The sequence below is a fragment of the Lithobates pipiens genome, unplaced genomic scaffold (genome assembly GCF_037356315.1).
Source record: "Lithobates pipiens isolate NorthernLeopardFrog02 unplaced genomic scaffold, aLitPip1_a1.2 Scaffold_11, whole genome shotgun sequence".
Lineage (NCBI taxonomy): Eukaryota > Metazoa > Chordata > Amphibia > Anura > Ranidae > Lithobates > Lithobates pipiens.
In genome coordinates this window covers 16,180,493-16,207,365 of record NW_027507696.1, presented here as the reverse complement: position 1 = coordinate 16,207,365, position 26,873 = coordinate 16,180,493, and the positions used below count along the sequence as shown (strand labels likewise).

General features: G+C 46.1%; 1 protein-coding gene across 1 annotated transcript in view; it reads right to left on the bottom strand.

Annotated features, from left to right (window-relative positions):
• LOC143960305 (uncharacterized) overlaps positions 1-26,873 on the bottom strand; it is a 71,478-nt gene that overhangs the window by 29,223 nt on the left and 15,382 nt on the right. Inside the window, exon 2 of the mRNA XM_077468747.1 lies at positions 10,012-10,077. Within this exon, the coding sequence (XP_077324873.1) occupies positions 10,012-10,077 (66 nt within the window). The remainder of the gene's footprint in view (positions 1-10,011; positions 10,078-26,873) is intronic.

Genomic DNA, 26,873 nt, shown 5'->3' with positions numbered 1-26,873 from the left:
CCTTAGGTGTACAGGCTGGCTTATGGGACCCAAAAGGGACCGCTACATCAGCAGAGGGATCTGCTGGCTCCTGAATTTTCAGGGTATCACGCACAGCTGTGATAAGTGTTCCAACAAGCATTTATCGCGCACGGACCCAGACGGGGAATCATTCTCACTGTCCAAACGGTCCTGGTCAGCGTCGTCTGAAATTACAGAACAGGGGTCAACAGCCTCAGCAGGGCCTGAGTCTGTGTCAAAGCACTCCCCTGAGATGGGGGGGCGGGGGGGCAGGGGCGTTTTTTACCACCTTTGCGCCCATGCACCGCCTCCATCTTGGCAACGAATTAATTAAAGACCGCCGACAAAGCGTCCAGAGGCACTGCGCTGTCTGCAGGCGGACCGGCTGCAATTGCCTGGATTTCGGGGAAAGAAACACCAGGTTTCTGAAGCCATGCTGACCCTATTCTGTCTGCCACCTGTTGGGGACTTAGAACAGTGATGGCCCCACCCTCCTAACTGCTGCAGACTGAGAGGCCCCTACCGCAGGACTCACCACCCTGACCGAGATCTGCGCCGTCCAGATAGATGTGCGCTGTTCGAAGCTCCTCTGTATAGCGCTGACGCTGAAAAACCAAGTTAGACTTACCGGTAACTTGTTTTCCAGAAGTCTTTCAGGACAGCACCTGAGAGATAGCGACTCCTCCCTCCTCGTTAGGAAACACCTTTTTCCTCCAGACTTTAAAGGGAGGCGCCTCCCTACCACACTTCAGTTGTAGAAGAGAACCTCCGGCCCCGACTGGAACACATAAACATATACGTTAGTCACAGCGTAGCATAATATAATACCATAGGGCGGGATGTTGCTGTCCTGAAAGACTTCTGGAAAACAAGTTACCGGTAAGTCTAACTTGGTTTTTCCCAAGGCGTCTTTCAGGACAGCACCTGAGAGGATAACAGAGACTTACCCCTTAGGGCGGGACAACAGCTTGCAGGACCTTTCTGCCAAACGCCTGATCACTGGCAGAAGTGAGGTCCAGTCTATAATGTTTCACAAATGTGTGAAAACTCGACCATGTCGCCGCCTTGCAGATCTGCTCAGGGGTGGCACCAGCTCTCTCTGCCCACGTAGACGCCAGAGCCCTGGTTGAGTGTGCACAAATTCCTGCTGGAGGGGATAATCCTGCCTGGGAATATGCCTCCGAGATAGCTAATTTCAGCCATCTAGCTAAAGTAACTTTAGAAGCTTGGAAACCCTTTTTTGTTCCTGAGAAAAGTACAAATAGTGAATCTGAACGTCTGAAGGACTCCGTCCTTTCTAGGTAACTCAGCAGAGTCCTCCTGACGTCCAATGTATGGAAAAGAGTCTCCTTATTTCTTTTGGGGTTAACACAAAAGGTTGGCAGTACTATGTCCTGTATACGGTTCTGAACTGAAGCTACCTTCGGTAAGAATTTTGCATCTGTTCTAAGAATAACTCTGTCAGGAAAAATGGAAAGATATGGTTCTTTAACTGACAGAGCATTTAGCTCACTGATCCTGCGTGCAGAGACAATGGCAATCAGAAAAACGGTCTTTAATGTGAGAAACCTAAGGGAAGCCTCCACCAGAGTCTCGAAAGGACCCTTTGTTAGAGACTGTAGGACTACCGACAAATCCCATCTAGGAAAAACCTTAATAGGAGCTGGCCTAGATCTTTTAAGGGCTCTAAAGAATCTGATCACCAGCGGATCTGAGGCCACAGATCTTTCTAAGAACACTGTCAGAGCTGCTACCTGCACCTTCAGGGTACTAACTGCTAGTCCCTTGTCTGCTCCATCTTGTAAAAACTCCAAGATGGAGACAAGGCTCCCTGGCACCTGGGCGGCTGAAAAACACCAAGTTTTATAACGCTTTCAAACCTTAGAATAAATGGCCCCTGTAACCCTTTTCCTACTTGCCAAAAGGGTAGAGATCAAACGGCTGGAAAACCCCTTGCTCCTAAGGAGCTGCCTTTCAGAAACCAGGCCGTGAGGGCCAGGCTGGCCACTCCTGGATGGTTTACTGGGCCCTGCAACAACAGATCGTGCCTGAGGGGCAGATGCCAACAAGGCTTGATTGCCAGACCTAGAACTGTCGAAAACCAGGCCCTTTTTGGCCAAAAGGGCGTGATTAGAATAACTGGCACCTTCTCCTTCTGAATTTTTCTTAAAATTAACGGGATTAACTGAAATGGGGGGACAGCGTAACAAAGACGAAATTCCCATGGATAAGCTAGCGCATCTGTGCCCAGCGAGCCATCGCGACTGTCCAGGGAAAAGAACTGGGGAACCTGGGCGTTCACCCTTGAGGCGAACAGGTCCACCTCTGGTAAACCCCATTTCCCGGCAATCCTTGCGAATACCTCCGGGTTTAGAGACCATTCCGCTTCCTGAATAGCGTTTCTGCTTAGGAAGTCCGCTAACCTGTTTAGATCCCCTTTTAGGTGGACTGCTGATAGGGATAACAAACGTTTTTCCGCCCACCGAAGAATCTCCATGGCCAGTACCTGAAGCGACCTGCTTCTTGTACCCCCCTGTCTGTTTAAATAAGCCACCACCGTGGCATTGTCTGTTAGGACCTGGACGTGATGGGACTGAAGCTCCTGAGCAAACAACTCCAGAGCCAAGGCAATCGCCTTGAGCTCCCTCCAGTTCGAGGACCTTATTGCCTCCTCTTTGGCCCAGGACCCCTGAGTGAAACGTGTTCCTAGATGGGCTCCCCACCCCCAGGAACTGGCGTCGGTTGTTAGTCTTTTCTCGACTGGGAAAGCCCAGACTAACCCTTCCGATAAGACATCCTGTCTTTTCCACCACCATAGGGACCTTTTTACCTGGGTTGACACTCATACCTCTGCCTCTAGGGATGCCACTGTGTGATCCCAAGATTTTAGAAGGAAAGCCTGCAGACACCTGAAATGCATTCTTGCCCACTGGCCTGCTGGCATTGTTGAAGTTAGAACCCCCAAAGCTGACATAACCTGTCTTACTGTCAGATTTTGACTGGTCTGTAGTAAAAACACTGCACCGGAAATCCTGTCCTTTTTGTCTAAGGGAAGGAAGATTTTTTGATCCACCGAATTTATTAGATACCCTAAAAACCGAATCTCCTGAGATGGGTTTAGGGACGACTTTTGGAGGTTCAAAATCCACCCCAGCGCCTCCAGATGGCTGCGAGCCTTGCCTAGATTGATCTGTAATTCCTCGCTGGATGGGGCGAAAAACAGCAGATCGTCGAAATAAGGAATAACTGCGATTCCCTGAAGTCGCAGCGGCGCTAAAACTTCTGCCATTACTTTGGTAAAAATTCGGGGAGATGATGACAGGCCGAAGGGTAAGGCCCTGAACTGGAGATGATGAACCACACCCCCCAACCTCACCGCCAGCCTGAGGAACTTCTGAGACTGGGGAGAGATCGGAACATGTAGGTATGCATCTTTTAAATCCACTGACGCCATAAAACATCCTGGCGTCAACAGATTTCTGACTGAAAAAATTGAATCCATTTTGAACTTCCTGTACCTTATGGACTCGTTTAACGGTTTCAGGTTGAGAATCAGCCGAAATTTTCCTGTCGGTTTCTTTACTAGGAAAACATGGGAGTAAAACCCCTCCTGCTGTTCTTGCAGGGGTACCTGTACTACTACACCCTGTTGCATCAGTTCCTCTAGAGAGGACTTCATGGCCAGGGCCCTTACCGGGTCCCGCGGGGTGTTGGTAATCAGGAACCTTCTTGGGGGGTTGTTGGCAAACTCGAGTGAGTAACCCTGCGCGAGAGTGGTCAGGATAAACTGATTTGAAGTTATCCCTGACCACTGCGGAAGAAATTCTTGTAGTCTTCCGCCCACCCGCAGAGACGAGTCATTGCGATTTTTCGGCCTGTGTAGGAGGACGGAAGAGAATTCCGCCTCTACCCTTCGGCTTCGGGACGGACCAATTTTTCCTTCTCCCCTGCAACTTGCTATCCTGATCCTGAGTTTTTTGAGGTCGAAAAAGACGTTTTGGTACCTGCTTTTTCTTTTTGACCGGGAAGGATCTCTTTTTATCGGCTGTCCTGTCAAGAATATTATCGAGGTCAGGGCCGAAGAGCAGGTCCCCTGAAAAGGGTAACCCATACAGCTTATTCTTTGAAGCCGAGTCACCGGGCCAGGTTTTAAGCCATAAGGCTCTTCTTGCAGCATTAGTTAGAGCTGCTGACCTGGCTGATATCTTAATTGCCTCAGCTGAGGCATCTGCAACATAAGCCACTGCCGTAATCAGGGTAGGAAAAGAATCTAAGATTTCCTGTTTGGGGGAATCTGCAGCTATATGTGACTTTAACTGGTTAATTCAGTATTCTAAATTTCTGGCTACACACGTTGTGGCCATTGCTGGTTTTAAATTGCTCATAACTGATTGCCATGATCTCTTGAGCAAAAGATCCATGCGTTTGTCCATCGGATCTTTCAAAACTCCCATGTCCTCAAAGGACAGATCCGTGGACCTTGAAACCTGGGAGAAGGCGGCATCCAGTCTGGGCACCTTGTTCCACACTGCTGCAGGGTCCTCCTCAAAAGGAAAACGCCTCTTGTGGGCTTTGGAGAAAAAGGGCTTTTTCTCTGGATCCTGCCATTCTTTCCTAATGGCCTCAGAGATGACCGGATGAACTGGGAACGTTCGGCCCTTAGGCTCATCCAACCCAGCATACATGCGGTCATGGAGTGATAATTCCTTTCTCTCCTCACTTAAACCAAGCGTAGCATGAATGGCTTTAAGGAGCCCATCAACCTCTTCAAGGGACAGTTTGAATTTAGAGGGGGCTACCTCAGAATCCTCCAACTCCTCTTCCGAATCTTTAACGGAAAGAGCAGTGGACTGCTTTTCCCTATCTGAAGGGTCTTCAGGCAGAGATTCCAACACCGGGATTGAGAGAGACCCCTGGGAAGACTCTGAAGTGGAAGGCTGACTAGCAGCCGGGTTTGCTAGTGAGTCACGAAAATTCTGAATCGTGTCGTATAGCTCCTTCTTTACAGAGGCCACCAGGTCCTCACATACAGAGGCTGATTCCTCCTTAACTAAAGAAGTAATGCAGGGACTGCATAGGGTTTTCTTCCAATTTTCTCCCAGCTTGGCCCTGCAAGAAGGACATCTTTTCTTTGGGTCAGAGCTCTTAGCCTATGAAGAAAAAGACAAAAAAGGGAAAAAAACAGGGAACCCTTAGTGAGACCCAGTCTCAGCCTTGGTAGGGATCACCACACAGGTGCACTGAGAAGAAACCAGTCAGCTTCTAGTGCCCAGACAGGCCCCTTGCCACCAGGGGGGAAAGAAAAAAAGAGAGAGCGAGACCAAACGCCAGGAAAATAGGAGAAAGAAGGCAGACTTTAACCGCTGCCTCTTACCTGGGCTTTGCTGGTGCCTGTGCCTGTCCCCACCGCTGCAGACGCTGAATCTTCCATAACAGGTGTGCAGTAATCCACTTGTGGCTACACGCCGCCTCCGGACTCCCATAATGCAGCTGCACCGGACTGGAAGCGGAAATAGGCACCAGCTCCTGTCCTCCCTCCTCCCCCCTGCGTCCACGCCGGAAACGACGCTTCAGCTGACCCGATGACCCGCTCTGTCACTTCCGGCGCGACCGCCGAAAAAAAAAACATGGCGGCGGCACACACGCGCCGCCGCGCCTACAAACGTGCGGGCCACCGAATCTTCGGCTCTCTCCGAGCACAAGAGGGTAAGAGGAGCCCGCTTGCTACCGCTGCCGAGGCGTGGGTAGGTCGGGAGGACAGCGGGTCTCTAAAGGAGGAAAAAAAGGGAAAGAAGCCTAGTCCCTCAGGAACACCTAAGAGAAACTGACTCCCTCCCAAAAGGTGTTCCCTCCGGGCCAGAGGAAACACAATAACTGAAGTGTGGTAGGGAGGCGCCTCCCTTTAAAGTCTGGAGGAAGAAGGTGTTTCCTAACGAGGAGGGAGGAGTCGCTATCTCTCAGGTGCTGTCCTGAAAGACGCCTTGGGAAAAACGTGTTTAGGCTTCAACAAAATAGCAGCCGAGCATCCAGTATAAAGGAAATAATAACAGGTAAAATGGCCGCCGGACTACAGTAAAATGGAGACCGAGCATGTTGCTCCCTGGTCACACCAAAAGTTGACTCTGTATGCAATGAAGAACAGTGATAAACCAGGCAGAAAAATGGCAGTAAACAGCACTACAGCGATCAGCAGACACAGTCTCCAGACACCTCAGGGGAGAGACCTACAGACATCCAGGGCACAGCTACCCAGCGCAGCCCCCACCCCAGGTGAGAGCTCCCCCGGGGAGCCCCTGTCTATGGCAGATACACCGCTCAGCAGCCCATGCAGCATCCCCCACAGGGAATGGGGGGGAGAGAAGATAGGGACAGGGAGAGAAGAGGGACCCCCGAATCGACCTCCCAGGGAATGCCCAGCTGCTCAGCCCCACCAAGGCAGGGAGAGCTGTACTTACCAGTCCTGAAGAGCTGGGAGACATTCCATCACAGATCCACTCTCCGATCAGTACGGGGTGGATGCTGGCCCGGCACACTGATGCAGAGGTAAGTAGCCCGGTCATATGTGTGCCCCGGGGCATTACGCCCACCGGCCACCCCTGAAGCTGGGGGCATGTAGTGGCCGACCCAGAGTGGAGCTCTGGTCTGCACATGCTCACTGGCCAGGCTGGGGAGACTACAAGGATAAGGGTATCCAGCCTGTCACCCAGCCGGCTGTTGATAGCAGATTACAGGATCTTTAATCTTGCGCAAAAAGCAAACTTCTGTAGAAAAATCAACGGACCGATGGGCCTACAGGGTTCCTAGGTCCTTCTCCTTCACTAGGCAGAAAAAAAACAGAGGCTGCAGTAGCAGGCTGGGGGGTTGTTACCTAAGGGACCGCCCCTTGGGCGGAACTAGAAAGTTCTAGTTTTATTATAACATATTAACATGTTCTGCCCAGTCCTCTCCTGAAGGTGGCGTAACAACCCGATGGTATAAGAAAGGAGCTGTGTCAGTCGGTGAACGCAAGAGAAAGAATGGCTTTTTCTTAGGTTGCAGCCACTCCTTTTTAAGTATATCCGTGATAATTTAATGAACTGGAAAAGAACAGCCTTTTGAATTTCCTAAACCAGCATAGATGCAGTCACGCAGGGAGGGCTCCTTTTCCTCTTCTATCCCCAAAGTAGCATGGATCACTTTCAGGAGTCATCCAAACTCTTCTAGCAACATTTTGTACTTAGAAGCGGCATCTGTTTCATTTTCCTCCTCCTCAGAATACGATTCATCTGAAGCGAGGGAAACAGACTCTTGATAACTGTCCTGGGACGGACCCCCTATTAGTATTTGAGAGCCGCCTTGGGGTTCTGAAGATGGCTGTGGAACCCTGGGATCCCTTGAGGGACCTGGTTCCGCTCTTAGGTTTGACCTAAACGCTTGAAAGGTGGCCCAGAGTTCATCCTTTATGGTTGTAACCAAATCGCCACAGATGGATGGAGACTCCTCCCTAAGTAGATTTGCAATGCAATCTGCACAAAGCATTTTAGTCCAAGCTTCGCTTAACTTTTCCTTGCAGACAGGGCACCTTCTCTTAACTGGTTGGACAGAACTTTTGGCCTGGACAAACAGAAAAAAAGACAAGGAACCACGCTTGAAATGATGCTACACAGCACAAATAAAACACCCAGGTGCACTAGGAAAGACCACCTTACTTCCCTGTGCCCAGCAAGCCACCACCACCACCTAAGGTCCCCCATTGCTAGGCAGAAATGTACTAGCACTGCAACAAACATTCCCAGGGAGATGGGGGTGGGGGGAGGGGGGGAAAGGGTGAGTAATCCCCCACAGGAGAAAATGGCCCAGGGTAACAGAAGACAGTCCCTTACCTTAGCCTTGCTGGCACCTTGGCTTGCCCCCTTATCCGCTGCATCGCTATCCATAGCTATCTGCGGACGCGTGGTGAAGAAAAAACGCCGGCTCCAGATTCAAAAACGCCGCTGCGCTGACCTGAAACTTAAGGCACTAGGTGACCCTGTCCTATACCCCTGCTCTTGCGGCCAGGAATGACGCCACGTGCCGACCCAGAAGTACTGCCCCTTCCTATACAGGACACTGCCGAGGCTCTCCTTGGCCACCAGAAGGATGCGGCTGCTACGTTCTCCAGGTGTCAGCAGGGGAAACAAAAAACAGCAACTGCCTGTCTGAAAAAAAAAAAAAAAAGGGGGACGGGACAGCACTCGCCCTCCGTACAGGCTCTCCCGGAGCACAGAAGAGGGAGAGGGAGCCCACGGGACCATCCAACAGGAGGCAAGTGGGAGGATCACTCTCCAGCAGAAAAATAAAAATAAAAAATAACAACAGGTGAGAACCTGTGTGTCCCAGGAAAGCCCTGAGAGATCATGGCTCCCACCAGAGGTGTTCCTCCAGCTGGAGGAAACACAAAAAACTGATGGAAGTAACGTGGAGGCCTCCTGTTAAAGAGGAAGTAAACCCTGGTGGGTTTAATTCCTCTTTCATTTCCTGCAAAGGCAAAAGCATAATGGACTACTATGCATCGCATAGTAGTCCATTATGTGTCACTTACCTGACACAGGAGCCAGCGAAGTCACCGCTGTCCCCTGTAGTCCGTCGCATCCATCTTCTCGGTGGAGTCACGCAGCTCCGCCGCTGTCATTCGGCGAAGCCGCGATAACGTCACTCCCGCGCATGCGCACGGGAGCCGACACGCGCGGCATCTTCGTCGGTGACGATGCCACGCTCAGTGCGCCTACGCGCCACTGTCTACGGCGCATGCGCCGTAGACAGAGGGGCCGGTCTTCGGGCAAATATCTCCTAAACGGTATAGGTTTAGGAGATATTTCTTGGACCTACAGGTAAGCCTTAATCTAGGCTTACCTGTAGGTCAAAGTGTGTTGTAAGGGTTTACAACCACTTTAAAGAATTGATTGATGAGGTGTTTCCTGTGGGAGGAGCCATGATCTCCCAGGTGCTGTCCTGAAAGACATTTTGGAAAAAAGGTTTTGCTTACAGTTCTATTTTACCTAGTGATAAAGTCAAGACCTCATGGACTGGTAGGTATGGGTTTTTTTTTAGAAGTGAGCAGCTACAGTAATTGTAACCCTGGAGATTATTTTGTAAAGAAGAGTGACAATTCCTCTTTAAGCTGCGCTCAAAAAACAGTTAAAAATACATTTTACATCAACACAATTAGCTCCAAATGGTATCTCAATACAATGCAAGATGACTCGACGCGGATATTTTCTCTTTTAATAAAGGGATGTTCTCTTGTATCTAGATAGGATTTTTATTTTTCAGTGGAAAGAATTTTCATTCTATTTGTTACCATGTCATATGTGTAGATGTTGTGTCTTTGTGAGCATTCTATGGTCCAATGTGGACAGGTGTAGACAGACCGTGCATAAGGCTAGATGTAAAATTTGAACATTTCTCACAAAAGCACAATAGATATTTTATAAACTCTGGGGTTAACTCCAGCCTAGTTGTGGATAACATCAGGAAGAGAGAGTTTCTGCTTGCAATCCCATTCAAGAGATTCCTTACTTCCTGGGGGGATTGCAGGTGTTTAAAAAAAATGCATATGCTTTTTTCAAGTATTTTGATGTGGCGACGTAAAACTGAACTGCACGACAGGTTTTCGCGTTTTTATGCCTGTTCCACAGTGTTTCCTGCTCCCTGCATGAAAATATGCAGATAACAATGTAAACGTCAGAAATTTTTACTTTCCCAACTGCACCAAAAATATATTTGTATTATGTCTGTGACCACCTTGGAGGGATTTTCTAATGTCTTCCTGTCCTGATAGGAAGTAAGTGGAAATGTCCCAATAGGGACACAGGCAGAAATAGAAATCATGCATAGGCTCTAACCCTTCCCCCATGCTCCTCAAAAATTACATAGCAAGCTTTAACAGCACTACAGCCAATTACCTCACTGTTCTGACATATATTAAAATTTTGTCTGCTTGGGTTTAAAAAAAAAAAAAAAAGTACAACACCACACAAACACAACACATACCTGAGAATTTGGCTGATACCCAGTATGAGGAGTAGAATGTTTCTGGAGGTTTTCCAGCATCAGTGCCTAAAAATAAATTAACAGGAACAAAAATTACAATTGAACTGTAAATTTGACATTCTATATGAATTTATGATGGCCTATTCACACCTATGGGATGCAGCTTGTGCACACACACACACGTACATTGTGGTGTTACTTATTTTGAATAGAAACAAAAAAAAAAAACACAAAGTAACAGGAAAAACTTTTTTTTAGGATGGCATAGGGCAGGGGGATACCACCACCTGTATGTGTCCCATTTGAGAGATCCGACTTTAATTTCTGTTCTAGAAACAGGACAGGAAGAGATCGTTCTTACCAGAACACTTGCCCTGATTAAAAGCTTTCCTTTTGTTTCCGGTTAAAGTGACTGCTGTAAAATTTGGAATTTTTGGAACTACCAAAAAAAAATCCATCCATCAATCACAGTGGAAGTACACTATAGTGTCAAGAGTATTGCGACGCCTGCTTTTACATGCACATGAACTTTAATGGCATCCCAGTCTTAGTCTGCAGGGTTTCAATATTTAGCTGGCCCACCCTTTGCATCTACAACAGCTTCAACTCTTCTGGGAAGAGGAGTGTGTATAAGGGAATGTTTCCAGAAAAGCATTTGTGAACTCAGGCACTGATGTGGACAATAAGGCCTGGCTCACAGTCTCCGATCTAATTCATCCCAAAAGGTGTTCTTTTGGGTTGAGGTGAGGACTCTGAAGGCCAGTCAAATTCCTTCACCCCAAACTTGCTCATCGATGTCTTTCTGGATCTTGCTTTGTGCACTGGTCCTAATCATTTGGTGGAGGAGGGATTATGATGTGTGGTTATTTTTTAGGGGCTGGGCCTGGCCCCTTAATTCCAGTGAAAGGAACTTAAGGCATCAGCATAACAAGACATTTTGGACTATTTTATGCTCCCAACTTTGTGGAATAGTTTGGGGATGGCTCCTTCCTGTTCTAAGCAAGGTCCATAAAGACATGGATGACAGAGTATGGGGTGGAGGAACTTGACTGACCTGCACAGAGTCCTGACCTCAACCCGAAAGAACACCTTTGGGATGAATTAGAGCGGAGACTGCGAGCCAGGCCTTTATGTCCAACATCAGCGCCCAATCTCACAAATGCGCTTCTGGAAGAATGGTCAAAAAACATTCCCATAGACACACTCCTAAACCTCGTGGACAGCCTTCCCAGAAGCGGTTATAGCTGCAAAGGGTGGGCCAACGCAATATTGAACTCTACAGACTAAGACTGGGATGTCATTAAAGTTCATGTACGTGTAGAGGCAGGAGTTCCAATACTTTGGACAATATAGGGTACATTACAGTATGAATTTACACAACACTCATCTAAATGGTCAGCTTCTTTATAAAAACAGGCATAATTACTTATGAGTATTTTGGTGCTAAAAATGAACAAGGGTGACATATAATGTGCAGATATACAGTAAATTATTATTTGATCTCATGCAGTTTTGTAAGTTTGTCCACTTACAAAGAAATTAAGGGTCTATCTTTTTTTTTATCATAGGTGTATTTTAAATGATAGAGAAAGAAACAACCAAAAATCCAGAAAACACAATACAAATGTTCTAAATTAAGTTGCAGTTCAGTGAGTAAAATGCATGTTTGATCCCCAAGCAAAACATGACTTAGGCCGCGTACACACGCAGGGACTGTTCGCTCAACTTTGTCCGTCAAACAGTTTCAGCGGACAGTCCGCTCAAAATTAGCATGGACGGACTTGCCCACACACGACGAACGAACAGTCCGCTGAAACCGTGCGCGATGACGTGAACGGCACGTACGACGGGACTAGAAAACGACGTCCTATACACTGCAATGCAAACTTCGGCGTGTAAATCCTTTCTGAGCATGCGCGGAACTTAGTTTGACGAACAAGCCTACACACGAGGGGACTGTTCGCTGAAACAAAGTTTCAGCGGACAGTTTTTCGGAATTTCCGAAAAACTTTGTTCAGCAGACTGTCCGCTGAAACTGTCCGCTGAAAGCCCACACACGAGCGGACTGTCCGCCGAAACACTGTTCAGCGGACAAAGTTGAGCGAACAGTCCCCGCGTGTGTACGTGGCCTCAGGCTGGCCATACATGGTTGAATTTCATGATCCAATGGTGCCACCATTGATTTTTAAATTCAACCAACCAAGCCAAATTTTCTTTTCTTGCACATGTGCATTTCTTTTTCGATTACATTTCTCGCACGATTCTCCTATCATCGATTAGAAAATAGTTTGTTTTTCAAGCATTTTCCAACATGATCGATTACTCAAATTCAATGGCCGCACGAAAATCGTCTGTTGCTGCAGCCCACTAATGGTGCAAAATACGAATGAAAATTCTTAGATAAGATTTTCAAAAGAAAATTCTTTTGAAATTCGAGTACTTGGTGGAGAAACGCTTGTTGGCAAGCACAGAGGTAGGACGTTTCTTGTAGTTGGTTACCAGGTTTGCATACATCTCAGGAGAGATTTTGGTTCACACTTCTTATGCCGCGTACACACGAGCGGACTTTTCAACATCCAAAGTCCGAAGGACCGAGTCCGTCACACTATCCGATCGTGTGTGGGCTGCAACGGACTTTTGATTCACCAAAGTCTGACGGACTTTAGAATATGGAACATGCTTCAAATTTTCCCGAAGGAACTCCGCCGGACCCGGTCCCCTTCGAAAACTCCGCTCGTGTGTATGCTACTCCGACGGACTAAAACCGACGCTAGGGCAGCTATTGGCTACTGGCTATGAACTTCCTTATTCGAGTCGGGTCGTACGTCATCACGTTGGAATCCGTCGGAGTTTAGTGTGATCGTGTGTGGCCAAGTCCGTTCGGCCGAAAAGTCTGTCAGAACTCCGTCGGAACTCCGGCGGAACTCCTTTGGAAGTCTGTCGGACATAAGTCCTCTCGTGTGTACGGGGCTTTAACAGATCTTCTCTAAATCCTTAACCACTTCAAAACAGGGCACTTATACCCCCTTCATGCCCATACCAAATTTTGTCTTTCAGTGCGCTCACACTTTAAATGACAGTCATGCAACACTGTACCCATATGAAATTTGCATCCCTTTTTCACACCAAAAATGATTTTTATAACAGCTTACTTGTAAAATCCTTTTCTTGGAGTATATACATCATGGGACACAGGGCCTTAAGTAATTACTTAATGAGTTATGGGCCACCTTCAGGTGTTGACACTGGTATACCCAATACAGGAAGTTGACTCCCCTATATAACCCCTCCTCCTTCCAGGAATGCCTCAGTTTTTGTAGCCAAGCAATATACTTAAACCCCATAAAAAGGAGGGGAGGGACCTCTGTGTCCCATGATGTACTCCAAGAAAAGGATTTTACAGGTAAGCGGTTATAAAAATCCTATTTTCTTTATCGTATATCATGGGACACAGAGCCTTAAGTAATTACTTAATGGGACGTCCCATAGCAATGCTATTTGTGGGGAGGGAGACAACCCGTAGGGTACCCCCAGACCTGAGGACTTATACTGCTGCCTGCAGCACACTGCGCCAAAAGGAGATATCCTCATTCTTCCTTACATCCACCTGGTAAAATTTTGTGAATGTATGCACTGAAGACCAAGTTGCGGCCTTGCAGATCTGAGCCATGGAGGTCCGGTGACGCACTGCCCAAGAAGCACTAACCGCTCTGGTAGAGTGAGCCTTAACTTGAAAAAGGGGGAAGCTTACCCTTTAAATAATAATTTTGATTAACTTGCCGAATCCACTTAGTGACAGTGGATTTCGACGCTGCCTGTCCTTTCTTAGGACCTTCTGGCAGAATAAATAAAGCACCAGTCTTACGAATCTGAGCAGTTGCCTTTAAATAGATCTTCACTGCTCTCATCACATCAAGACAATGTAGTGACTTTTCTTCCCTGGAACATGGTTTTGGAAAAAAAACGATGGCAGGACAATATCTTGAGTCAGGTAAAAACCTGAAACTACCTTTGGTAAAAAGCCTGGATGATGGCATAACACCACTCTGTGCACTCACCAGCTCCCCTGCCCTTGCAGATGACGTCTGATGATGAAACGCGTAGGGCGTGGCCATGGGATGCACACAGACTCTCTCTCAGGGCGGCAGCGAACGGAGGAATTTGTATACGGAGCTTTTAATATAGCATTCTTGTGAGTAATTTTCTTTTTAACTCAATAAACTGGATTGTTTGCAATACTACACTATGGATATTTTTCTTTCATTCATCATCCAAATAATACATTCCTGTGGGGATAAGCGAAGCACCTGGACAAGCACCACATAGCGACACAGGGGCTCACACTGGGAAGGCGCTTTTACCCCTGCAGGAGTAGGGGAGTTAGTGAGTGCAAATCCATTTTCTGCACGAAAACCGCACCAGTCACTTTATTATAATTTTGGATATTTTTAATTACTAATTTTATTATTGTTGTTTTTATGGACATTAAATGATTATCATTCACATTATCACATTTTGTGGTCAGATTTTGTGTATATATGAAATGTATTTGTTAGTTTTTAGCACTTAGTATTTTTATTGGGCACTAGTCACTTTCACTTAAATTATATTATAGAATTTTTTTTTTTTGTCATTACCTCACAGGGGTAATAACACTCAATACCGTAAAAGGGTTTTATCACCCTAATTCAGTTTTTTCATTTATAATTTTATATCCATATATTTCAATTTGCACTTTTATATGGTAGTTTATATAAAAATTAGGGCACTTTATTATCTTCATTGTGGGCAGGCACACACCCACATTTTGTCACAATTGATCTTTTTGAAAAATAATTCTACACGATTGGTTTTGATAGAACCTCTCCTTTTCTTCACTACAGTTTACAGTTATTAGTGATCTGAGGTTTGTAACTAGGTTTGAATAAAACCCCAAACCTTGCTCTTGTGTGGGAATCTGTATGATCACTTCCTGAGCCAATAACCAGTCTAGTGCTTGAAAACAGAGATAGTCTTTTCCCTGGATCTTTGGGAACGTTTGATTTCAGAAAACGAGAAGGTGGAAACTCCAGGAATTCTAGTTGGTATCCTAAAGAGACCACGGAGAGAACCCACCTGTCCTGAATTTCCCTTTGCCAGACTTCTGAGTATTTCAGAAGTCTTCCCCCCACTTTGGTGAGGGGGGGACGCCTATTCATGATGAGGCCTTAGTGTTCTACCTTGCAGATTTGCAGCCCCAGGACTTCTTTTGTGCCTGGGACTGACCCTAAGGTTTTCCTCTAGAGTCTGAGGGCAGAGGCCGTCGCCACTGCCTGGAGGTGGATGCCCCTGGCGCAGAAGAAAAAGTCTGTTTAAATTAAGAAGGTTTATACTTTCCTTTGACTGGCAAAAGAGTACTCTTTCCACTAGAAATTGTCTGGATGTATTTATCCAAATCATCGTCAAATAGTCGCTCCCCATGAAAAGGAAGACTAGTCAGAAGCTTTTTACAAAGGTGCTTCGGCTGCCCAATTCTTTAACCAAAGGGTTCTACGCATGTGTATTGGCACAAGCACAAGGCGGAACGCCTATTGAATAGAATCTTTCATAGCGTCTATAGCAAAACATAAGGCCTTTGCTAGTTCGGCCAAGGCACTGGCCTGTTGTGCAGGGACCTCTTTAAGAGCATCTCTAAACTGGTCCATAAAGGATTGACAGATGCCTATTGCGACGACTGCAGGTTGAGTAACAGTCCCTGCCAAGGAAAGAGGATTTTAGCAAGAATTCCAACTTTTTATCTGTTGGATCTTTAAGCATTTGTGCATTGCCAACTGGCCAAGTCAAACTTTTATTCACACTGGAAATCGCAGCATCAACTGCTGAAACTTTCCATCTCTGTGAATTTTTCCTCCATGGGATAGAGTACCGAGAATCTCTTTGGAGGGAGAAAATGCTTAACTGGATGATCCCATTTGGCATAAATACGCTTCTCTAGTAATGCGTGAACAGGAAACGCATGCACAGGGTGATAAGGTTTCAAAGAACCCAAGGAAGAAACCAAACTTTCAGCTGGCTCTGTTAGGGGTAGCATGAAAGTGGAGCGACCCATCTCTGTAAGGATCTATACCTCAAATTGTGATGCTGAATCATCAACTGTTTCCTCTGTAGAGGAATGATCGGTTTGCTCTTCCTCTCCGTCTGAGGGTAATACCTCATCCTGTCCGCACTGTTCCCTTGGTAAAGGGTTTGAAGTGGGAGAGAGGGATCTAGCACGCTAGTAGCGCCTGCAAAGCACCCAGTCTGAAAGGGGTCTAACAAGTCAGGAAAGTACAAATACCCCCCAAATGACCCCTTTTTAGAAAGTGGACATTCCAAGGTATAAGTAAGCAGCATGGTGAGTTTTTTTAAGTTGTAATTTTTCCCCACAATTCTTTGCAAAATTAAGATTTTTTCCCCTCTTTTTCTACAAAATTGTCATATTAACAGGTTATTTCTCTCACAGAGCATATGCATACAACAAATTACACCCCAAAATACATTCTGCTACTCTTCCAAAGTATAGTGATGTGAGTTTTACACAGCCTGGCCGCATAAAAAGGCCCAAAGTAGCAACTTCAGGCGTTCTACGAGCATATATTACACATCTCATTTCTCAACCACCTATTACACTTTTGAAGGCCCTGGAGCACCAGGACAATGGAATTGGCCACAAAATGACCCAATTTTGGAAAGCAAACACCCCAACCTTTGTCTCTACTGTAGCGATGAGGGGCATTTCCTACAGACTTGTTCCCAGAGACATCGTAGGAGATCTTCTCCTCCTCCTCCTCGTGCAGTTGCCACACTAAATTCTAGCCTGAACCACATCCTGCTGCCAGTCTCTTTTCAGTTAGACGGAAGAACTCTCTCTGTTTCCGCCATTGTGGACTTTGGGGCCTGTAGCTGTTTTGTGGACTCTTCCTTCGCAACCCTGCACAATCTGCCCCTGTGTGTCAAAAGAAACAGCTTCACGCTCCACCTGCGGATGGTTCAAGCATCAAATCAGGACCTGTCACTTCAGAGACTGGACCTATCCTGTGTCTCACAGCTTCTGGGCATCGGCAGCTCTTATGTTTGGATGTTATCACTTCCCCCCTATTTCCTGTCATCCTTAGGCAGCCCTGGTTGAAGGCGCACAATACTCTCATCAACTGGTCCACGGGGGAGGAGAACTTTTCTTCAACTGCTGCAGAGAATTTTGCCTTCCTCCTGTACCTAGTCCTGGCGTTTCTGCCTCTGCATTGATATGGACTCTGAAACAATGAAGATTGTGCCTTCCGTTTATCATGATTTTCTGGACGTTTTCAGTAAAAAGAATCCCGACACTCTTCCTCCCCACAGACCTTACGACTGTATCATCAAACTCTTACCTGGTGCCGAAATTCCCTTTGGCAGGATCTACCCACTCTCAGAACTTGAACTAGAAGAGCTGCAGAAATATATTAATGAAAACCTTGACAAGGGCTTTATTCGGCCATCTTCATTCCCTGCCGCTGCGGGAATATTCTTAGTTGAAAAGAAGGATCACTTCGGCCGTGTATTGACTATCGGGACTTAAATAAGGTGACCATTAAGAACCGGTACCCCTTACCTCTTATCCCTGAGTTGTGCCAGAGACTTTGAGATTCCCCAAGTATTTTCAAGTTAGACCTAAAGGGGAGCTTACAATTTGATCAGAATAAGGGAAGGGGATGAGTGGAAGACGGCCTTTAGGTCTTGTTTCAGGCACTTTGAGTACTTGGTGATGCCCTTTGGACTTTGTAATGCGCCAGCCACCTACCAGCATTTTGTAAACAATGTGTTTTGGGACTTTCTTGATCTGTTTACTGTTTATTTGGATGACATCCTGATCTTTTCCACTTCTCTAGAATCCCATCGGGTCCACGTAAAGAAGGTGTTAGAATGGGAGGAAACATCACCTTTATGCCAAGGCAGAAAAATGTGAGTTTGAGAAAAGCACCATCCAGTTCTTTGGCCTCATTATCTCTGCAGATGGGATTTTCATGGATCCACAAAAAGGTATTGGCTGTACTCGATTGGCCTGCCCCCACTGATAAATCTGTGCAGCGATTTTGGGGTTCACCAATTTTTACAGGAAGTTCATTAAAGACATTTCTATCATTATATCCCCTATCACTCAATTAACTAAACTACACCAGACCTTTTCATGGACTCCAGAAGCTCAAACAGCATTTGAAGGGCCTGTTTACAACTGCTCACATTCTGAAGCACCCAGATCCTGCTCTACCCTATGTCCTTGAGGTTGATGCACCGGAAATTGCTGTAGAAGCCATATCGTCCCAGCGACAAGGGACAAAATCTCTGCTTCACCCTGTTGCCTTCTTCTTCAGGAAATTAAACACCCGAGAAAGGAACTATGTCGGTGATCGGGAATTACTCGCCATTAAGTCAGCCCTTGAAAAAGTAGAGTTACCTGCTTGAGGGGGCTGCGTACCCTATTCTTGTATATACCAATCACAAGAATCTTGAATACTTGAAAAGATTAGGACCCCGCCAGGCTAGATGGGCCCTCTTTTTTGCAAGATTCTGCTTTCACGTTACCTACCAGCCCGGATCCAAGAATGGGAAGCCGGGTGCTCTTTCACACATGTTTCAAGACACCCAAGTATTCTCTGAAGCCGATACCATTTTACCTACTAAAATTTTTCTTTCGTAACAGACCAATCTCAAGTGAAGACAGCTGTCCTAGATCATCCTCCTCCTCTAGAACTTCACCTCCAGCTAAAAGAGGGTCTCTGCTTCCATGATGAGCAGATTTTTGTTCCGGAGCAGTTATGGACAGCAGTACTCTACATGGGTCATGATCACCCCCTGGCAGGGCATTTCAGAGCACATAAAACTTCTAAGTTAGTCCTTTGTTCTTTCTGGTGGCCAAATTTGATACAAGATTGCAGGGACTATGCGAGGTCTTGCACGACATGCCTACAGAAGAAGTCTTCTAAAGCTCAGAATTTGGGTCTGTTGGAACCCCTTTCTGTACCAGAGAAGTTATGGAGCATGATTTCCATGAACTTTATTGTTGATCTACCCGAAAGATTTACCACCACCTTTGTAATAGTAGACCGCTTGTCCAAGATGGCCTCACTTGTGCCCCTAAATGGTACCCCTTCTGCTGCCGAGACCGCCTCTTCCTTAGTCAAGGTATTCATGCCAACATTACTTCTGATCACAGAGTACAGTTTACTTCCAGATTTTGGAAGTCCCTATGTGAAGTCGTGGGCATTAAAAACTGCTTATCTTCTGCTCATCACCCTCAGACCAATGGGCAAACTGAAAGAACGAACCAGACCTTGGAAAAATATCTCGGTTTCTCTTCATTTGCACAAGACTGGTTTCTTTTTTACCATTAGTAGAATTTGCTTACAATAACTCTATACATTCCTCCACCTAATGCCCTTCTTTGCCAACTATGGGTTTCCACCATCCTTTTTGCCTGATGTTCCCCAAGAATCCCCGATACCAGCAGTACAGGATCATCTTGAGTTCTGGGGGGCCAACAATCGACTCCTACAAGAGACTAACTACAAAAGGTTCTAAGATAAAAGAAGGAAAGGCAATCTAGATCTGAACCCTGGAGATATGGCGTGGCTATCTACCACAAACCTTAAGCTAGCTTGCCCTTCTAAGAATATAGGGCAAAGATACATTGGCCCTTTTCCTGCAAAGAAGAGGATTAATGCCATGGCCTTCGAGTTAAGTTCACCAGGAAGTCGTAAGATTCATCTAGTATTTTACGTGTCCCTCTTGAAATGACCCGTGGCCAATCCGTTCGATGATCATGAACCCGAGACCCCTGCCCCATTGCTGGTTGATGGTAATGAGGAATTTGAGGTAGAAGCTGTCCTGGATTGCAGGATGAGAAGAGGCCAAACTCGTTTCCTCATTAAGTAGAAGGGATATGGTCCTGAAAATAATTCTTGGGAACCCTCCTCCAATGTGCCCACTCTACGACTGATTCAAGCCTACCTTCGCCTCCATCCTGAGAAGAGTTCCTTAGTGGGCATCCAGAGGCTGCCCTTAAGGGGGGGGGGGCAATGTAAGGAAACCAGTGGTAATCGTCTGGCACGCGTGCACACACGGGCGACTCCAAACGCTTGTGCACGCGCGGTGACCAGCGCACAGGAGCGCGTCCCTGGTACCAACTGATGTCAGACAGCCAATTTAAGAAGTGCCCTGGCCACTTCTCTGTGCTGACTGGTGTTTCAGCTGTGCTTCTGATACCCTGAACCTGTGATTTCCTGTCTGAATACCCGTTGCTGACCTTGGCTCCTTTTTGACCCTGCTTATGGATTGTTTACTTGATCCTGGGCTCCTGATCCCGGCTTCTCATCTGACCTTGCCTTTGCCTGATATTCTGGTACCGTGCTGTCTGTCAACAAACCCAGCTTCCCTTGTGACCTCGCTCCTGTGTCCTGTTTGGCTCAGCGCTTCTGCAACTACAATCCTGCGACTTCCTGCAACAGGTCGCCGGTTCTTCATCTACAGGCACTCGTGTTCCTCCTGGCCCTTGGCTCCTTCTGTTCCATCCTCGGCGGGACCAGGGCTGGAGATACAAGAGAGGCCGATCTCGTCAATTCAGTCTCCCTTCAGGTACATGATAGGTAGGCAGAGGCATAGTCAAAAAACAGGCCAGGGTCAGTTCACATGGAAGGCACTAGCATGTTATTTGGGGAAGCATAGAAAATGGTCAGCACAGATGATGAAATTGGGGAAATGGTTAAAAAATTGTTAAAAATATGGGCTAATATTTTAGGGATGTATGGTAAAATTGGAAGCATTCACCAATTCAAAGGCCAGGTTGGGAGGGACACTGGGGACAATGGTAGCTGGTATCTTTTCAAAATCCTCTTTTGCTGCACAGACAACTTTTTTTTTGCAGTCTTCAGCATGGTTCAGATGGTGGAATGTTGGAACAGCATCAGAGCGAAGGTCTTCGGGGGGGGGGGGGGGGGGGGGGGGGGAATTGATGAGATAAATTGCTACCTTCTTGTACCAGAATCAGGACCTCCTTATTGACAAAGGAGGGCTGAATCATTTGATCATAGAAATCCCCCCCCCCCCCCCCCCCCCAGTAGAGATTGTAATCTTGAACACATGTTGGCTTTTCAATGTGACCATGTCTTCTTTGAACCTCAATTTTAGTGTCATCATGGATGGTGGACATCATGTGCATGTTCCTGTTATCCTTCCACCTCAAGGCCAGCACCTCATTGCATCCCAATGTTGCTCTTTCCCCCCCATTGCAGCTATTTGTTCACTAGAGATTGTGGGAAGCCCTTTCTATTCTTTCTGGAGGTTCCGCAGGCCAGGGTTTTTGCAATGTATAAGTGTTTGAAAAGGGGCAAGCTGGTGTAGAAGTTGGCAAGGCATATGTGATATCCTTTTTTCAGCAGTGGGTATGCCCGGTCCTCTGGGGGCTGGAGCTGGGAATCTCTTCCTTCATATATGCGGAACGCATACAAATATTCCATGACTCTCTCACAGAGCTTGTAAAATTTGACTCCGTATCTGGCCCTTTTGCTAGGAATGTATTACTTTATTACTAGCCGGCCTGAAAAGGGTACCAGGGACTCATGTACACATATATGCTGATCATGGACAGAGTTCTGCAAATTGTTGGGAAAAGAAATTTATCAGTGGAAGAATTTTATATAACTTATTGTAATTTTGGATGATTGCGGGGAGGGCACTGGGTGTTGTCACTAAAATGAAGGAATCGCATAATCATCTCGTATCAGGACCTGGACATTATGGCAGAATAAATGGGCATGTGGTGGATGGGGTTGGTGGACCAATAGCCATGTCCTTCATTTTTTTTTTAAGCCCCAGGTTTATGGTGAGGCCCATAAACAATTTGGACACCTCCAAATTCATATCTTTCCACTCAAACGGATGGGCATATGATGATTGGGGGTTGTTGGCAATATACTGCTGGGCATATAAATTGTTCTGGTACACAATGTATTGCATGACCATCTGGCATGTATGTAGAGGCCTTGGCTCTTGGGGGGCGTGAAACTTCAGTAGTTGGGGGATTTGAATTTCCTGTGCTGGTACTGATGTGGCAGCACTGGTACTGGGCCTGGGCATTTGTTCCCGAGGCTGATCGTCAACTACAGCACTGGTACTGGGCCTGGGAACTTGATCTTGGGCCTATTGCTGGCGGCAGCACTGGTACTGGCCCTGGGAATATAACCCTGGTTGCTGGCGGCTACCTGGTTTCCAGAATGCCTTGTCCTTTTAGGAGGGACCCGTTACATATGTTGAAAAAAGACACAAGTCCATCCAGTTCAACCTTAAAAACAAAGAAATAAAATAAAAAATAATCGTGCAATCCAAATACCCAATTTTATGCCCACAATTGATCCAGAGGAAGGCGAAAAAAAACCCCAGCAGAGCATGATCCAATTTGCTACAGCAGGGGAAAAAAATTCCTTCCTGATCCCCCAAGAGGCAATAGGATTTTCCCTGGATCAACTTTACCTATGTTAGTACCCAGTTATATTATGTACATTTAGGAAAGTATCCAGGCCTTTCTTAAAGCAATCTACAGAGCTGGCCAGAACCACCTCTGGCGGGAGTCTATTCCACATTTTCACAGCTCTAACTGTGAAGAAATCTTTCCGTACTTGAAGATGAAATCCCTTTTCCTCTAGATGTAAAGAGTGCCCCCGTGTCCTCTGGGTTAACCGTACAGAGAATAACTCAACACCAAGTTCACTATATGGACCCCTAATATATTTGAACATGTTGATCATATCCCCACTTATTCTCCTCTTCTCAAGAGTGAATACATTTAGTTCCTCTAATCTCTCCTCATAGCTGAGCTCTTCATCCGAAATCATTTGCTGATCCACTACTCTCAATCGGCTCAAACGCCAAATTTGATTTGTAATCAGAATTGGAATCTGAGAACTTCCCACTGCTCTCAGTCATGGAGAGGATCTGGAATGCCTCCTCACAGATATATACTCTTTTGGACATGACGCTGATGGCTGTGTAACGGGTAGCAGGTGACAGTCACTGATGGGCTGTGCAATGTGTGGCAGGTGACGTTCACCTGATAGGTGATGATGGTGTGACGGGCGATGGTCACTGATGGGTGATAGGCCACAGACGGTGACGGGTACCGACAGGTGACAGGCCACGGTCACTAATGGGTGATGGATGACAGGTCACGGTCACTGATGGGCGGCAGGTGCACTGCTGATGGTCACTGATAGATGACAGGCCAAGGTCACTGATGGGTGACGGGTGCTACGCTGATAGTCACTGATGGATGATGGGTGCAGCACTGATGGTCAGCAATGGGTAACGGGCCACGGTCACTGATGGGTGCACCATTGACGGTCACTGATTGCAGCCTCTTATGTGACAATGGGGGGGGGGGGGGGGGTGGGACAAGTGTGGTGTTGGTGCAGACACTACAGAACAGGAATGGATCACAGCCGATCACGTAATAAACAGCCGCCGGCCAATGGCTGTTTACCAGCGTCGGTGATGAGCAGTGTTCCCGGGAACACGCTGCCACCAACATGCTCGCGCACATGCACTGTGTAAAGTGAGGAGGTACCATCTGTGATCGGCCATGATGACTTCATGCCTAATGACCGTTTACCCCCGTCGGTGACAAGAGGTGTCTCGGTGACACGCCGCCGACAGTAAAGGGCTGCGCACACATGATCGCATGCACACCCTGTTTAAGTGGATGGATGTCATATGACATCCGCCCAGAACAAGAGCCACCCCGCCCAGCCGTCATATGACGGTGGGCGGGTGGCAAGCGGTTAAACAGGCCGTTAATGCTCAAAAACCCTCTAACATGACTTAATTAAAACAATTCTCCAAAGAAGAGCGGGCCAAAAACACTCCACAGTGATGTGAGAGACTCATTGACAGTTATTGCAAACAACCAGTTATTAGGTTTAAGGGGCAATTACTTTTTCACATAGGGCCAGTCAGATTTGAACAGCTTTGTTACCTTAAAAAAATTAGATCAGGGTGTACTGATCCCACCTGAGCATCCATTGCTCCCGTTAGAGGATCCCTGTGCCTGGAGAAAAAAAAAACACTCCTGTTTGTGGTTGTTGGCCAGGCCAATCAATTGTTATTTTGACATTACTTGCAGTGGCAGTCGTTATTTTAGTCTTTTGTTGTTCAAAAAGAGAAATTTCTCCCTTTCTTTGATCCTTTAGGTCAGATGTTTCAGACCTCGTTTTTGAGAGGAGGGTTATGTCAGTGTATCAAAGATTAATGTTCATTCGCCCAATCTTTACTCCAATTTTTGATTCTTCACACTTCAGCTTCCTCATCAATTAAAGCTGAACTCCAGAAAACCTGAGCTCTGGTTAGAGAACACTGCTGACCCTCCCACTCTCAGTATTGATCTACAAGCCATTACAGAAAGCTCATATAAAGCCTGATTTCAATCTTCTTTCTTGTTTGTGTACTTGAAACAAAATTTTACATATACATGGAATTCAGCTTTATGTGGTACCGACTATGTTTGTTTCAGTTGATATGTTTGGGTACACTATTAGATGTTCCCCAACAGCATGTACTAAGGACTACTCATGGAGCAGACATCGGTTACAACACACAAGGTCAAGTAAATGTGATTTGTGATTCATTCTGTGTTGCTGATACATAACTTTTTCTGATGCATAATCATTATTATATATGCATTAAAATAAATCAAGGGTATGCTTATGTATACAAAGTACATTAATGTCGCGTACACACAATCGTAATTCCGGCCAGAAAAAAAACGATGAGAGATTTTCATCGGAAAATGCGACAGTGTGTATGCTCCATCGGAATTTAGCTGTCCGAATTTCCGCCAGCCAAAAATTGATAGCATGGTCTCAATTTTCCCGACGGAAAAACTTTCTATCGGAAATTCCGATCGTGTGTATGCAATTCCGACACGTCAAAAATCAAGCATACTCAGATTCAACTACGAGACAGAAGCTATTGGCTACTGAATGAATGAATGAATGAAATACTTATATAGCGCACAATGCGAACTGAATCGCCTCTAGGCGCTGTGGCGAGCTTTGATCATCTGCTAAAAGAGGAAGGTCTTGAGTTTTTTCCTAAAAGCCAGGTGATTTTCTTCCAGGCGGATGTTTATTGGTAGAGCATTCCATAGCCGAGGCCCTTGGACAGCGAATCTCCGATCCCCCTTGGATAGCTACTGGCTATTGAACTTCAATTTTCCAGTCCCGTCGTACGTGTTGTACATCACAACATTATAAACGATCGGAATTTGGTGTGACCGTGTGTAGGCAAGACAGCTTGAGCCGGATTCTGTTGGGAAAACCATCAGGAGCTTTTTCCGACAAGAATTCCGTTTGCGTGTACGTGGCATAACAGTACAAATGCACATCACTTAAATTCACGTTATTTTATATTGAAGCTTCTGTAAATACACAGCTTACCAAATTAAGAGGATAAATATTGTGTCATGATGGCCATATTGTACGATTAGAATAGGGTACACTGGCATTATTCCATTGCCAGCAGACAAGCATCTAGATCAGGGTTTCTCAAACAGGGTTCCTCCAGGGGTTGCTAGGGGTTCCTTGAGCAATGAGCAATTTCTGCCTCTCAGGTAAGTTCCAACTGACACCATTAAAGGGGTTGTAAACCCTTGTGTTTTTTTCACCTTAATGCATCCTATGTATTAAAAGGTGAAAAAACTTTTGACAGTGACCTCGATCCCTCGGCAGAGAGGCCCTCGACCTCATTGCCCAGGGTTCTCAGCTCTTGATTGGATAGATTGATAGCAGCGCAACCATTGGCTCCTGCTGCTGTCAATCAAATGCAATGACACAGGAGTTGATCTCGAGAGGATGATGGGTAGATCTCATGTCTGCAGTGCTGGCCCTGCTGTCAAAACAATTCCTTCCCAAATATCGAGCAGAGCAGCCCCTCTGCAGCATGGCTACACAGTACTCCTGTGTGATCCTCCTCTCACATCCAGCCCACCTATTTTCTACAGCTCACACAGGCACTTGGTGTAGATGTGAGGTGACAGAAAGCAGCATATCTGAAGAAGCAGGTAAGGAACTGATCATTAGGGAAAGGAAAACAGTAGTGGGCTATATACTCCCGATCTGTTGATGCTGAGCTGTATACCCCTGACCTGTGAATTCCATTTACTCCTGACCTGGATAAGTTCATATTTTTACATTTACATTTGTATTATATTTTTCTAAGGGCCGGTTCACAAAAGAACGTGGTGCAGGAAACGTGCATTCCATGCACGTTACCCGCACTGACGGTGATCACACTGCCTTTGCGATCTGCATGCAGGTGCCAATGTATTGGTAACGGGACCCCAAATACAGATTGCAAAAACAGAGCATTTGTGGGCACTATATCGCATGGTTCTACAGTACCATGCTGTTTCATGCAGCAGGCTTTTAAAACTAATGCATGAATTACTTTTTCTGCATTCCAGTGTGATTTGTAGTAGGGCTGCAACGTCTATTTTCATAATCAATTAGTTGGCCGATTATTGTTTCGATTAATTGGTTAATAACCTTTAAAAAGGAAAAAACGTAGTGTATAATTTAATTGTAAAGTTTAAAAAAAAGCAATTCATTCCTAAATATCTCTATAGGCAGGGGTACATATAACCAACTATATGATTAGGGAGTAAAATCTTTAATCCACTCTGAGAATAACAGACAGAAGAGATATACTGTATATACTATTAGAGTTTGAATCTGGTAAATATAATCAGACTCCGATCAAATTTTTTTATTTAAAGAAAAAAAAAATTAAAGACTGTTTTGCAGATTTTCAAACAGAACTGT